We start from the raw sequence: 11,783 nt of genomic DNA, 5'->3' as shown, positions 1-11,783 counted from the left end.
AACCTGAAACCATCAAATAATAACCTGAAACCATCAAGTAACCTGAAACTGTCAGAAAATAACCTGAAACTATCACAAAATAACCTGAAACTGACAAATAATAACCTGAAACTATCACAAAATAACCTGAAACTGTCACAAAATAACCTGAAACCGTCACAAAATAACCTGAAACTGTCAAAATAATAACCTGAAACCATCAAATAACCTGAAACCATCAAATAACCTGAAACTATAATATAATAACCTGAAACCATCAAAAAAATAACCTGAAACTATCAAATAGCCTGAAACTATCAAAAAATAACCTGAAACCATCCAATAATAACCTGAAACCATCAGAAAATAACCAGAAACCATCAAATAACCTGAAACTATGAAATGATAACCTGAAACCATCAAATAACCTGAAACCATCAAATAATAACCTGAAACCATCAAGTAACCTGAAACTGTCAGAAAATAACCTGAAACTATCACAAAATAACCTGAAACTGACAAATAATAACCTGAAACTATCACAAAATAACCTGAAACTGTCAAATAATAACCTGAAACTATCACAAAATAACCTGAAACTGTTAGAAAATAACCTAACACCGTCAGAAAATAACCTGAAACTGTCAAAAAATAACCTGCAACTGTCACAAAATAACCTGAAACCATCAGAAAATAACCTGAAACTGTCAAATAATAACCTGAAACTATCACAAAATAACCTGAAACTGTCAAATAATAACCTGAAACTATCACAAAAGAACCTGAAACCGTCAGAAAATAACCTGAAACTGTCAAATAATAACCTGAAACTATCACAAAATAACCTGAAACTGTCACAAAATAACCTGAAACCGTCACAAAATAACCTGAAACTGTCAAAATAATAACCTGAAACCATCAAATAACCTGAAACCATCAAATAACCTGAAACTATAATATAATAACCTGAAACCATCAAAAAAAAAACCTGAAACTATCAAATAGCCTGAAACTATCAAAAAATAACCTGAAACCATCCAATAATAACCTGAAACCATCAGAAAATAACCAGAAACCATCAAATAACCTGAAACTATGAAATGATAACCTGAAACCATCAAATAACCTGAAACCATCAAATAATAACCTGAAACGATCAAACAAAAAACTGAAACTATCACAAAATAACCTGAAACCATCAAATAACCTGAAACTATAATATAATAACCTGAAACCATCAAATAACCTGAAACCATCAAAAAATAACCTGAAACTATCAAATAACCTGAAACCATCAAAAAAATACCTGAAACCATCAAATAACCTGAAACTATAAAACAATAACCTGAAACCATCAAATAACCTGAAACCATCAAATAATAACCTGAAACCATCAACAAATAACCTGAAACTATCAAATAACCTGAAACTATCAAATAATAACCTGAAACCATCAAATAACCTGAAACCATCAAAAAATAACCTGAAACTATCAAATAATAACCTGAAACCATCAAATTACCACAAACTATCAAATAACCTGAAACTATCAAATAATAACCTGAAACCATCAAATAGCCTGAAACCATCAAAAAAGGACCTGAAACCATCAAATAACCTGAAACCATCAAATAATAACCTGAAACCATCAAAAAATAACCTGAAACTATCAAATAAATAACCTGAAACTATCAAATAATAACCTGAAACTATCAGAAAATAACCTGAAACCATCAAATAACCTGAAACCATCAAAAAATAACCTGAAACTATCAAATAGCCTGAAACTATCAAAAAATAACCTGAAACCATCAAATAATAACCTGAAACTATCAGAAAATAACCTGAAACCATCAGAAAATAACCTGAAACCATCAAATAACATGAAACTATAAAATAATAACCTGAAACCATCAACTTACCTGAAACCATCAAATAACCTGAAACTATCAGAAAATAACCTGAAACCATCAAATAACATGAAACTATAAAATAATAACATGAAACCATCAAAAAATGACCTGAAACCATCAAATAACTTGAAACCATCAAATAATAACTTGAAACTATCAAAAAATAACCTGAAACCATCAAATAATAACCTGAAACTATCAGAAAATAACCTGAAACCATCAGAAAATAACCTGAAACCATCAAATAACATGAAACTATAAAATAATAACCTGAAACCATCAACTTACCTGAAACCATCAAATAACCTGAAACTATCAGAAAATAACCTGAAACCATCAAATAACATGAAACTATAAAATAATAACATGAAACCATCAAAAAATGACCTGAAACCATCAAATAACTTGAAACCATCAAATAATAACCTGAAACTATCAAATAATAACCTGAAACTATCAGAAAATAACCTGAAACCATCAAATAACCTGAAACCATCAAAAAATAACCTGAAACCATCAAAAAATAACCTGAAACTATCAAATAGCCTGAAACTATCAAAAAATAACCTGAAACCATCAAATAACATGAAACTATAAAATAATAACCTGAAACCATCAAATAACCTGAAACCATCAAATAATAACCTGAAACTATCAGAAAATAACCTGAAACCATCAAATAACATGAAACTATAAAATAATAACATGAAACCATCAAAAAATGACCTGAAGCCATCAAATAACCTGAAACCATCAAATAACCTGAAACTATCAAATAATAACCTGAAACTATCAGAAAATAACCTGAAACCATCAAATAACCTGAAACCATCAAAAATAACCTGAAACCATCAAAAAATAACCTGAAACTATCAAATAACCTGAAACTATAAAATAATAACCTGAAACCATCAAATAACCTGAAACCATCAAATAATAACCTGAAACTATCAAAAAATAACCTGAAACTATCAAATAACCTGAAATTATAAAATAATAACCTGAAACCATCAAATCATAACCTGAAACCATCAAAAAATAACCTGAAACTATCAAATAACCTGACACTATCAAAAAATAACCTGAAACTATCAAAAAATAACCTGAAACCATCAAAAAATGACCTGAAACTATCAAATAACCTGAAACCATCAAAAAAATACCTGAAACCATCAAATAACCTGAAACTATCAAATAATAACCTGAAACCATCAAAGAATAACCTGAAACTATCAAATAACCTGAAACTATCAAATAATAACCTGAAACCATCAAAGAATAACCTGAAACTATCAAATAACCTGAAACTATCAAATAATAACCTGAAACCATCAAATAACTTGAAACCATCAAAAAATATCCTGAAACTATCAAATAACCTGAAACTATCAAAAAATAACCTGAAACCATCAAAAAATAACCTGAAACTATCACAAAATCATGGCAGTTTCAGGTCTTTTACAGGAGGAATAATAATGACTTATGACACAAACTAGATCAACCTTTGTGTGACGTTTGTCTCAGATAAACTACAATAATACAGTTTATGAGGGTGTTTTGGTCTAAATGTGAGCGAGGTGAAAGCTCATTGTGGAACATTTACAAACTGTTGTGTGACATTTGACTGTAAATAACGTGATAGTGGCTGAAATCACCTCATGTTCGTTCTAATGATCATAATGTGTGTTACAGAATGTGTGAATAGTTTCATAATAACCCGGTGTTGTTAGCATTGGGCTAACATGTGGCAGGAATCAGAGTCATCAAACTCGGGCTCTAAAACATCTTCAAACACTGGGACAGGCTGTCGGAAACCCCCCCTCTTCTCACACAGCAATTATAATATTCAAAAACACATATTTCTGAAAATAATGCAGTTTATTGAAAAATGAACAAGGTGAACTCACCTTGTGTCACTTCTGGTTCCACTTGGGCCACAGGCGCTTCTAGATTTGCCTTGCATGTTTGGCGATAATAGCAGCTTGGTCAATTCACATAAATACATCTTATTACACGCAATCTTGTTAATTGTAAGCTTATATTATTAAAATTGTGAATAGATTAATATTGAGTGAATGATTTGTGTTTCACGTCGCGTTTTTCGATCAGGCGCTGCTCGGACGCGCATTTTGAAGGCACCGGTCTTCATTAGCATTGACACCGTTAGCAGCAGTTAGCATCACGATGGCAGCTCCGGCGCGTTCTCAAGCCATATCTTTGTACAAAATGCTTCTTCGGGAGAGCGGAAAGTTCCCTTCGTACAACTACAGGTCAGAGCCGCCACGCACAGGCCGCACGCGATGGTTATGACCTTTAATTTGGCGTTTTAGGAAAGAATGTGAGCTAAAGATGCTGAAGTGCGCGGTGTGTTTACATGGAGACGAGGACGGGGCGCGTGGGGGGGAAAAGGGACTAAAAACAGACAAACGGTTTGAAGGATCGGCTCAAAATGAACCGCAGAGGTCGGATTCATGTCGAGGCACCTGAGTCTAAAGTGTCGGGGTGAGTTAGAGTGTGTAAGTTAGAGTTTGGTGCAGTTTAGTAGAGAAGATGCGTCACGTCCGGTCAGTGCAGAGGACGTCATTACAGCACAATTACACTTTATTGATGAATGAAGGTTATTGCAGTGTATCTCTGTTTTTAAGTGTTTTTTGGTCCTTACTTTACTTTACTTTACTTTACTTTACTTTACTTTACTAATGCAGTCTTTGGATAATGTTGAGTATTTTCCCTTGTGATATTTGTGTGTTTTAGCCCTGGATCTTTAACTATGGAACTGTCTTTAAGGAGGCTTTGTAGAACTAATATTAAATCAAATACAGGAGCGTGCACTTTTAAATAAACCGTTAGCGGAAAAGTCGCTGACGTTAGCCGTGATTATGAATAAAACACTCCCAAGTAAACCGTTAGCAGTAAATTGTTATTATTATTATGATGAATAAAGCACTCTGCATGTTCTTCATGATCACAGTGGTTTGAGGGCCGCTGCGCGCTCTCTGCTGGTGCCATTGTATATTACAAGTGGAAAATGAGGGAACTGAAAAGCGTCAGTTAACAGTTTATGATGGGGTAGTTAGTTAACCTAAACCAGGACTGAACCAGAACCAGGACTGAACCAGAGCCAGGACTGAACCAGAGCCAGGACTGAACCAGAGCCAGGACTGAACCAGAGCCAGGACTAAACCAGAGCCAGGACTGAACCAGAGCCAGGACTGAACCAGAGCCAGGACTGAACCAGAGCCAGGACTAAACCAGAGCCAGGACTAAACCAGAGCCAGGACTAAACCAGAGCCAGGACTAAACCAGAGCCAGGACTAAACCAGAGCCAGGACTAAACCAGAGCCAGGACTAAACCAGAGCCAGGACTGAACCAGGACTAAACCAGAACCAAACCAGGACTGAACCAAACCAGAACCAAACCAGAGCCAGGACTGAACCAGAGCCAGGACTGAACCAGAGCCAGGACTAAACCAGGACTAAACCAGGTCTAAACCAGGACTAAACCAGAACCAAACCAGGACTGAACCAGAGCCAGGACTGAACCAGAGCCAGGACTGAACCAGGACTGAACCAGGACTAAACCAGGACTAAACCAGGACTAAACCAGGACTAAACCAGGACTAAACCAGAACCAAACCAGAGCCAGGACTGAACCAGAGCCAGGACTAAACCAGGACTAAACCAGGACTAAACCAGGACTAAACCAGGACTAAACCAGGACTAAACCAGGACTAAACCAGGTCTAAACTTAACCCACAGCAGACAGTCTGTGTTGCACATTTCTTCCAGATAAAATAGATATAATAAATGGCCTCAGGACCGGGTTTATTCCTAAAAATACATTTATGATGTTTTAATTTATGCTCGAAGTGTCGTTAACGCGTCGCGCTAATGAACTGATGCTAATGACGACTCTTAAAAGTCAAAAGAACGAGCCGCAAGAGTTCACCAAGTCTAGTCCAAATGTCGGGTCTAAACCGGGTCTGGACCAGGTCTGGACCAGGACTAAACCAGGACTAAACCAGGACTAAACCAGGACTAAACCAGGACTAAACCAGGAGTAAAGTCTGATTCTAGTGAATAATAGATCTGTGGAGCGGATGTTGTTTGTTGCAGACAGAATGAGGTCACATCCCCAAAACAAGAATCGCAGAGTCCTGGTTTAGTCCTGGTTTAGTCCTGGTTTAGTCCTGGTTTAGTCCTGGTTTAGTCCTGGTTTAGTCCTTGTTTAGACCTGGTTTAGACCTGGTTTAGACCTGGTTTAGACCTGGTTTAGACCTGGTTTAGTCCTGGCTCTGGTTCAGTCCTGGCTCTGGTTCAGTCCTGGCTCTGGTTCAGTCCTGGCTCTGGTTTGGTTCTGGTTTGGTTCAGTCCTGGTTTGGTTCTGGTTTAGACCTGGTTTAGTCCTGGTTTAGTCCTGGTTTAGTCCTGGTTTAGACCTGGTTTAGACCTGGTTTAGACCTGGTTTAGTCCTGGTCCTGGTTTAGTCCTATATTATTGCTGTGATCATTTACAGAGACACAAACATGGAGGCTTGAGTCTGCGCTTCGGTCCATTTCCTCAGATTTTGTGGATGTTACACGTTCTGACCCTTTGTTGTGTTTCAGGACGTGCTGACCCTTTGTTGTGTTTGTTGTGTTTCAGGACGTGCTGACCCTTTGTTGTGTTTCAGGACGTACTGACCCTTTGTTGTGTTTCAGGACGTACTGACCCTTTGTTGTGTTTGTTGTGTTTCAGGACGTGCTGACCCTTTGTTGTGTTTCAGGACGTACTGACCCTTTGTTGTGTTTCAGGACGTGCTGACCCTTTGTTGTGTTTCAGGACGTGCTGACCCTTTGTTGTGTTTCAGGACGTGCTGACCCTTTGTTGTGTTTCAGGACGTGCTGACCCTTTGTTGTGTTTCAGGACGTGCTGACCCTTTGTTGTGTTTCAGGACGTGCTGACCCTTTGTTGTGTTTCAGGACGTACTGACCCTTTGTTGTGTTTCAGGACGTGCTGACCCTTTGTTGTGTTTCAGGACGTGCTGACCCTTTGTTGTGTTTCAGGACGTGCTGACCCTTTGTTGTGTTTCAGGACGTGCTGACCCTTTGTTGTGTTTGTTGTGTTTCAGGACGTGCTGACCCTTTGTTGTGTTTCAGGACGTACTGACCCTTTGTTGTGTTTCAGGACGTGCTGACCCTTTGTTGTGTTTCAGGACGTGCTGACCCTTTGTTGTGTTTCAGGACGTACTGACCCTTTGTTGTGTTTCAGGACGTGCTGACCCTTTGTTGTGTTTCAGGACGTGCTGACCCTTTGTTGTGTTTCAGGACGTGCTGACCCTTTGTTGTGTTTCAGGACGTACTGACCCTTTGTTGTGTTTCAGGACGTGCTGACCCTTTGTTGTGTTTCAGGACGTGCTGACCCTTTGTTGTGTTTCAGGACGTGCTGACCCTTTGTTGTGTTTCAGGACGTACGCTCTGCGGCGAGTGCGTGACGCCTTCAGGGAGAATCAGACGGTTCAGGATCCAGAGCTCATCCACAGTCTGCTGCAGGAGGGAACCAGGAACCTGCAGGTCCTCCAGAGACAGGTAGGGGGGCGCTCTCCTCTGCACATGAAGGAACCTGGTTTAGACCTGGTTTAGTCCTGGTTTAGCCTTGGTTTAGCCCTGGTTTAGCCCTGGTTTAGCCTTGGTTTAGCCCTGGTTTAGTCCTGGTTTAGCCTTGGTTTAGCCCTGGTTTAGCCCTGGTTTAGTCCTGGTTTAGACCTGGGTTAGTCCTGGTTTAGACCTGGTTTAGCCCTGGTTTAGTCCTGGTTTAGTCCTGGTTTAGACCTGGGTTAGTCCTGGTTTAGACCTGGTTTAGTCCTGGTTTAGTCCGGGGTTAGCCCTGGTTTAGTCCTGGTTTAGTCCGGGGTTAGCCCTGGTTTAATCCTGGTTTAGCCCTGGTTTAGCCCTGGTTTAGTCCTGGTTTAGTCCTGGTTTAGTCCTGGTTTAGACCTGGGTTAGTCCTGGTTTAGTCCTGGTTTAGTCCTGGTTTAGTCCGGGGTTAGCCCTGGTTTAGTCCTGGTTTAGTCCGGGGTTAGCCCTGGTTTAATCCTGGTTTAGCCCTGGTTTAGCCCTGGTTTAGTCCTGGTTTAATCCTGGTTTAGTCCTGGTTTAGACCTGGTTTAGACCTGGTTTAGTCCTGGTTTGGTCCTGAGTTTGGTCCTGAGTTTGGACTCTGCTGAGATTTGCATGTGAACTCCTCCTCTGCGGTCTGATTGGTCCACAGAGCCCGCCACATGAAGCAGCAGCTGCCAATCAGAGCAGTGTTTAAATGTGGTCAGACAGTGCCCTCTGGTGGAGATGACCAGAACTGTCACAGATTATTGTCCTTCAGATGAAATAAATCATTCAAATGTCAAACTTTGAGTCAGAAAAGTAACGACATTTATCACTGTCATCCTTTCAGATGGAGGCGGGGCCTATAGGGCATGGTCACTGACACTGTCACACCTGATGTGACTAAAGAATGTGACTTTAGGAGGGAACCCCTGACCTCTGACCTCTGTGTTTCCTCGTGTGTTGGCAGGTCGCTGTGGGGCAGTTGTACACGTCACAGAAACTCGTCGTGGAGTGATGGACAGACAAACACGTGATGTCACACAAACGTCAGCCAATCTCAGGCCTCCTAGAGCGAGAGGGAGAGGGGAGGAGCTTCTGTCCCGGTGCATCATGGGAAATGGAGTCTGCTGCTTCAAACACAAACTGCTGCTCGTCACGTTCTGGACCAAAAGCTTTAGTTTAGAACAAGAAATATGTTTGATTCAATAAAACGTGTTATTTAACACTCGTCATCCTCTGCATCCTCTACTTCATCTGCATCCTCTACTTCATCTGCATCTTCTGCATCCTCTACTTCATCTGCATCCTCTACTTCATCTGCATCTTCTGCATCCTCTACTTCATCTGCATCCTCTACTTCATCTGCATCTTCTGCATCCTCTGCTTCATCTGCATCTTCTGCATCCTCTACTTCATCTGCATCCTCTACTTCATCTGCATCCTCTGCATCCTCTACTTCATCTGCATCCTCTACTTCATCTGCATCCTCTACTTCATCTGCATCTTCTGCATCCTCTGCTTCATCTGCATCCTCTACATCTGCATCCTCTGCATCCTCTACTTCATCTGCATCCTCTACTTCATCTGCATCCTCTGCATCCTCTACTTCATCTGCATCCTCTACTTCATCTGCATCCTCTACTTCATCTGCATCCTCTACTTCATCTGCATCTTCTGCATCCTCTACTTCATCTGCATCCTCTACTTCATCTGCTTCATCTGCATCCTCTGCTTCATCTGCATCTTCTGCATCCTCTGCTTCATCTGCATCCTCTACATCTGCATCCTCTGCATCCTCTACTTCATCTGCATCCTCTACTTCATCTGCATCCTCTGCATCCTCTACTTCATCTGCATCCTCTACTTCATCTGCATCCTCTGCATCCTCTGCTTCATCTGCATCCTCTACTTCATCTCCATCCTCTACTTCATCTGCATCCTCTACTTCATCTGCATCCTCTGCATCCTCTACTTCATCTGCATCCTCTACTTCATCTGCATCCTCTGCATCCTCTGCTTCATCTGCATCCTCTACTTCATCTCCATCCTCTACTTCATCTGCATCCTCTACTTCATCTGCTTCATCTGCATCCTCTGCTTCATCTGCATCTTCTGCATCCTCTGCTTCATCTGCATCCTCTACTTCATCTCCATCCTCTGCATCCTCTTCATCTGCATCTGCTTCATCTTCATCTCGTTGGACTCAGGTTAAACGAGACCCCCAGTGTCAGTATTTACCGTATTTTCCGGAATATAAGATGCACCTTTTTTCATAGTTTTGGCCGGGGAGCGACTTACACTTGTATTTATACTTATATACTTATACTTATACTCCGGAGCGACTTACACTTGTATTTATACTTATATACTTATACTTATACTCCGGAGCGACTTATATATGTGTTCTGTTTTTTTCTATTACGCATTTTTTGGCTGTTGCGACTTATAGTCCGGAAAATACGGTAAACTGTACTGTAGTACTTCTCTGTGTACTGTAGTACTTCTCTGTGTACAAAGTAACACTGTGGAACTTTCTGGAGGAGCAGCGTCTGCTCAATGAGGACAATAAAACATGCTTTTGTTTTAAATGTTCCGTGTTGTGGCTTTAATGACCACTCGACGGTCAAAACACCTGAACCTATGATAAAGGTTAGCATTAGCAATGAACGTTAGCATTAGCCGTGAAGTTGTAATAAACGTTAGCATTAGCCGTGAAGTTGTAATAAACGTTAGCATTAGCCGTGAAGTTGTAATAAACGTTAGCATTAGCCGTGAAGTTGTAATAAACGTTAGCATTAGCCGTGAAGTTGTAATAAACGTTAGCATTAGCCGTGAACATTAGTCCCGGGTCAGGTCCTGGTCAGGTCCTGGTCTAGTCCCGGGTCAGGTCCTGGTCCAGTCCCGGGTCAGGTCCTGGTCAGGTCCTGGTCTAGTCCCGGGTCAGGTCCTGGTCAGGTCCTGGTCTAGTCCCGGGTCAGGTCCTGGTCCAGTCCCGGGTCAGGTCCTGGTCAGGTCCTGGTCTAGTCCCGGGTCAGGTCCTGGTCCAGTCCCGGGTCAGGTCCTGGTCAGGTCCTGGTCAGGTCCTGGTCTAGTCCCGGGTCAGGTCCTGGTCCAGTCCCGGGTCAGGTCCTGGTCAGGTCCTGGTCAGGTCCTGGTCTAGTCCCGGGTCAGGTCCTGGTCCAGTCCCGGGTCAGGTCCTGGTCAGGTCCTGGTCAGGTCCTGGTCTAGTCCCGGGTCAGGTCCTGGTCAGGTCCTGGTCTAGTCCCGGGTCAGGTCCTGGTCCAGTCCCGGGTCAGGTCCTGGTCAGGTCCTGGTCTAGTCCCGGGTCAGGTCCTGGTCCAGTCCCGGGTCAGGTCCTGGTCAGGTCCTGGTCAGGTCCTGGTCTAGTCCCGGGTCAGGTCCTGGTCCAGTCCCGGGTCAGGTCCTGGTCAGGTCCTGGTCTAGTCCCGGGTCAGGTCCTGGTCAGGTCCTGGTCTAGTCCCGGGTCAGGTCCTGGTCCAGTCCCGGGTCAGGTCCTGGTCCAGTCCCGGGTCAGGTCCTGGTCAGGTCCTGGTCTAGTCCCGGGTCAGGTCCTGGTCAGGTCCTGGTCTAGTCCCGGGTCAGGTCCTGGTCCAGTCCCGGGTCAGGTCCTGGTCAGGTCCTGGTCTAGTCCCGGGTCAGGTCCTGGTCCAGTCCCGGGTCAGGTCCTGGTCAGGTCCTGGTCAGGTCCTGGTCTAGTCCCGGGTCAGGTCCTGGTCCAGTCCCGGGTCAGGTCCTGGTCAGGTCCTGGTCTAGTCCCGGGTCAGGTCCTGGTCAGGTCCTGGTCTAGTCCCGGGTCAGGTCCTGGTCCAGTCCCGGGTCAGGTCCTGGTCAGGTCCTTGTTTGTCGTTGGCAGTTGCGACAGATGAAAACAAACTTTAAAGTTCATTTCAAAGATTGTGAGAGACAAAGTCCAGTGTCTGTTTCTGTCTAAACCAGGACTAAACCAGGACTAAACCAGGACTAAACCAGGACTAAACCAGGACTAAAACAAGTCTAAACCAGGACTAAACCAGGACTAAACCAGGACTAAACCAGGACTAAACCAGGACTAAACCAAGTCTAAACCAGGACTAAACCAGGACTAAACCAGGACAAAACCAGGACTAAACCAGGACTAAACCAAGTCTAAACCAGGACTAAACCAGGACTAAACCAAGTCTAAACCAGGACTAAACCAGGACTAAACCAGGATTAAACCAGGACTAAACCAAGTCTAAACCAGGACTAAACCAGGACTAAACCAGGACTAAACCAGGACTAAACCAAGTCTAAACCAGGACTAAACCAG

At 42.6% G+C, this 11,783-nt stretch overlaps 2 protein-coding genes across 2 annotated transcripts; both read left to right on the top strand.

Moving 5' to 3' along the window:
* Positions 1-4,007: 4,007 nt before the first annotated feature.
* LOC140376646 (LYR motif-containing protein 4A-like) lies at positions 4,008-8,706 on the top strand. The gene is made up of 3 exons (XM_072462125.1): positions 4,008-4,162; positions 7,339-7,459; positions 8,442-8,706. Exons 1-3 carry the CDS (start codon positions 4,077-4,079, stop codon positions 8,487-8,489), a joined length of 255 nt encoding a protein of 84 aa, XP_072318226.1. The 5' UTR covers positions 4,008-4,076; the 3' UTR covers positions 8,490-8,706.
* LOC140376645 (uncharacterized) lies at positions 8,704-10,032 on the top strand (the record flags this gene model as incomplete). The annotated part of the gene is made up of 1 exon (XM_072462124.1): positions 8,704-10,032. A coding segment is annotated over one exon (1,047 nt), but the record flags the coding sequence as incomplete, so codon positions are not given.
* Between the last annotated feature and the right edge of the window lie 1,751 nt (positions 10,033-11,783).

Source organism: Eucyclogobius newberryi, unplaced genomic scaffold, assembly GCF_026437365.1.
Source record: "Eucyclogobius newberryi isolate DKJ021-1_F unplaced genomic scaffold, fEucNew1.0.hap1 SCAF_371, whole genome shotgun sequence".
Classification (NCBI taxonomy): Eukaryota; Metazoa; Chordata; class Actinopteri; order Gobiiformes; family Gobiidae; genus Eucyclogobius; species Eucyclogobius newberryi.
The sequence above is the reverse complement of the archived record's forward strand: the minus strand, read 5'-3'. Positions and strand labels throughout refer to the sequence as shown.

What these genes read in the sequence shown, in the direction of transcription:
- LOC140376646 (XM_072462125.1), top strand. Translation starts at nt 4,077, where the DNA reads ATGGCAGCTCCGGCGCGTTCTCAAGCCATATCTTTGTACAAAATGCTT. An exon ending in TTCCCTTCGTACAACTACAG is followed by an intron (nt 4,163 to 7,338) that starts GTCAGAGCCGCC and finishes GTTGTGTTTCAG; the next exon opens with GACGTACGCTCTGCGGCGAG. An exon ending in TGCAGGTCCTCCAGAGACAG is followed by an intron (nt 7,460 to 8,441) that starts GTAGGGGGGCGC and finishes GTGTGTTGGCAG; the next exon opens with GTCGCTGTGGGGCAGTTGTA.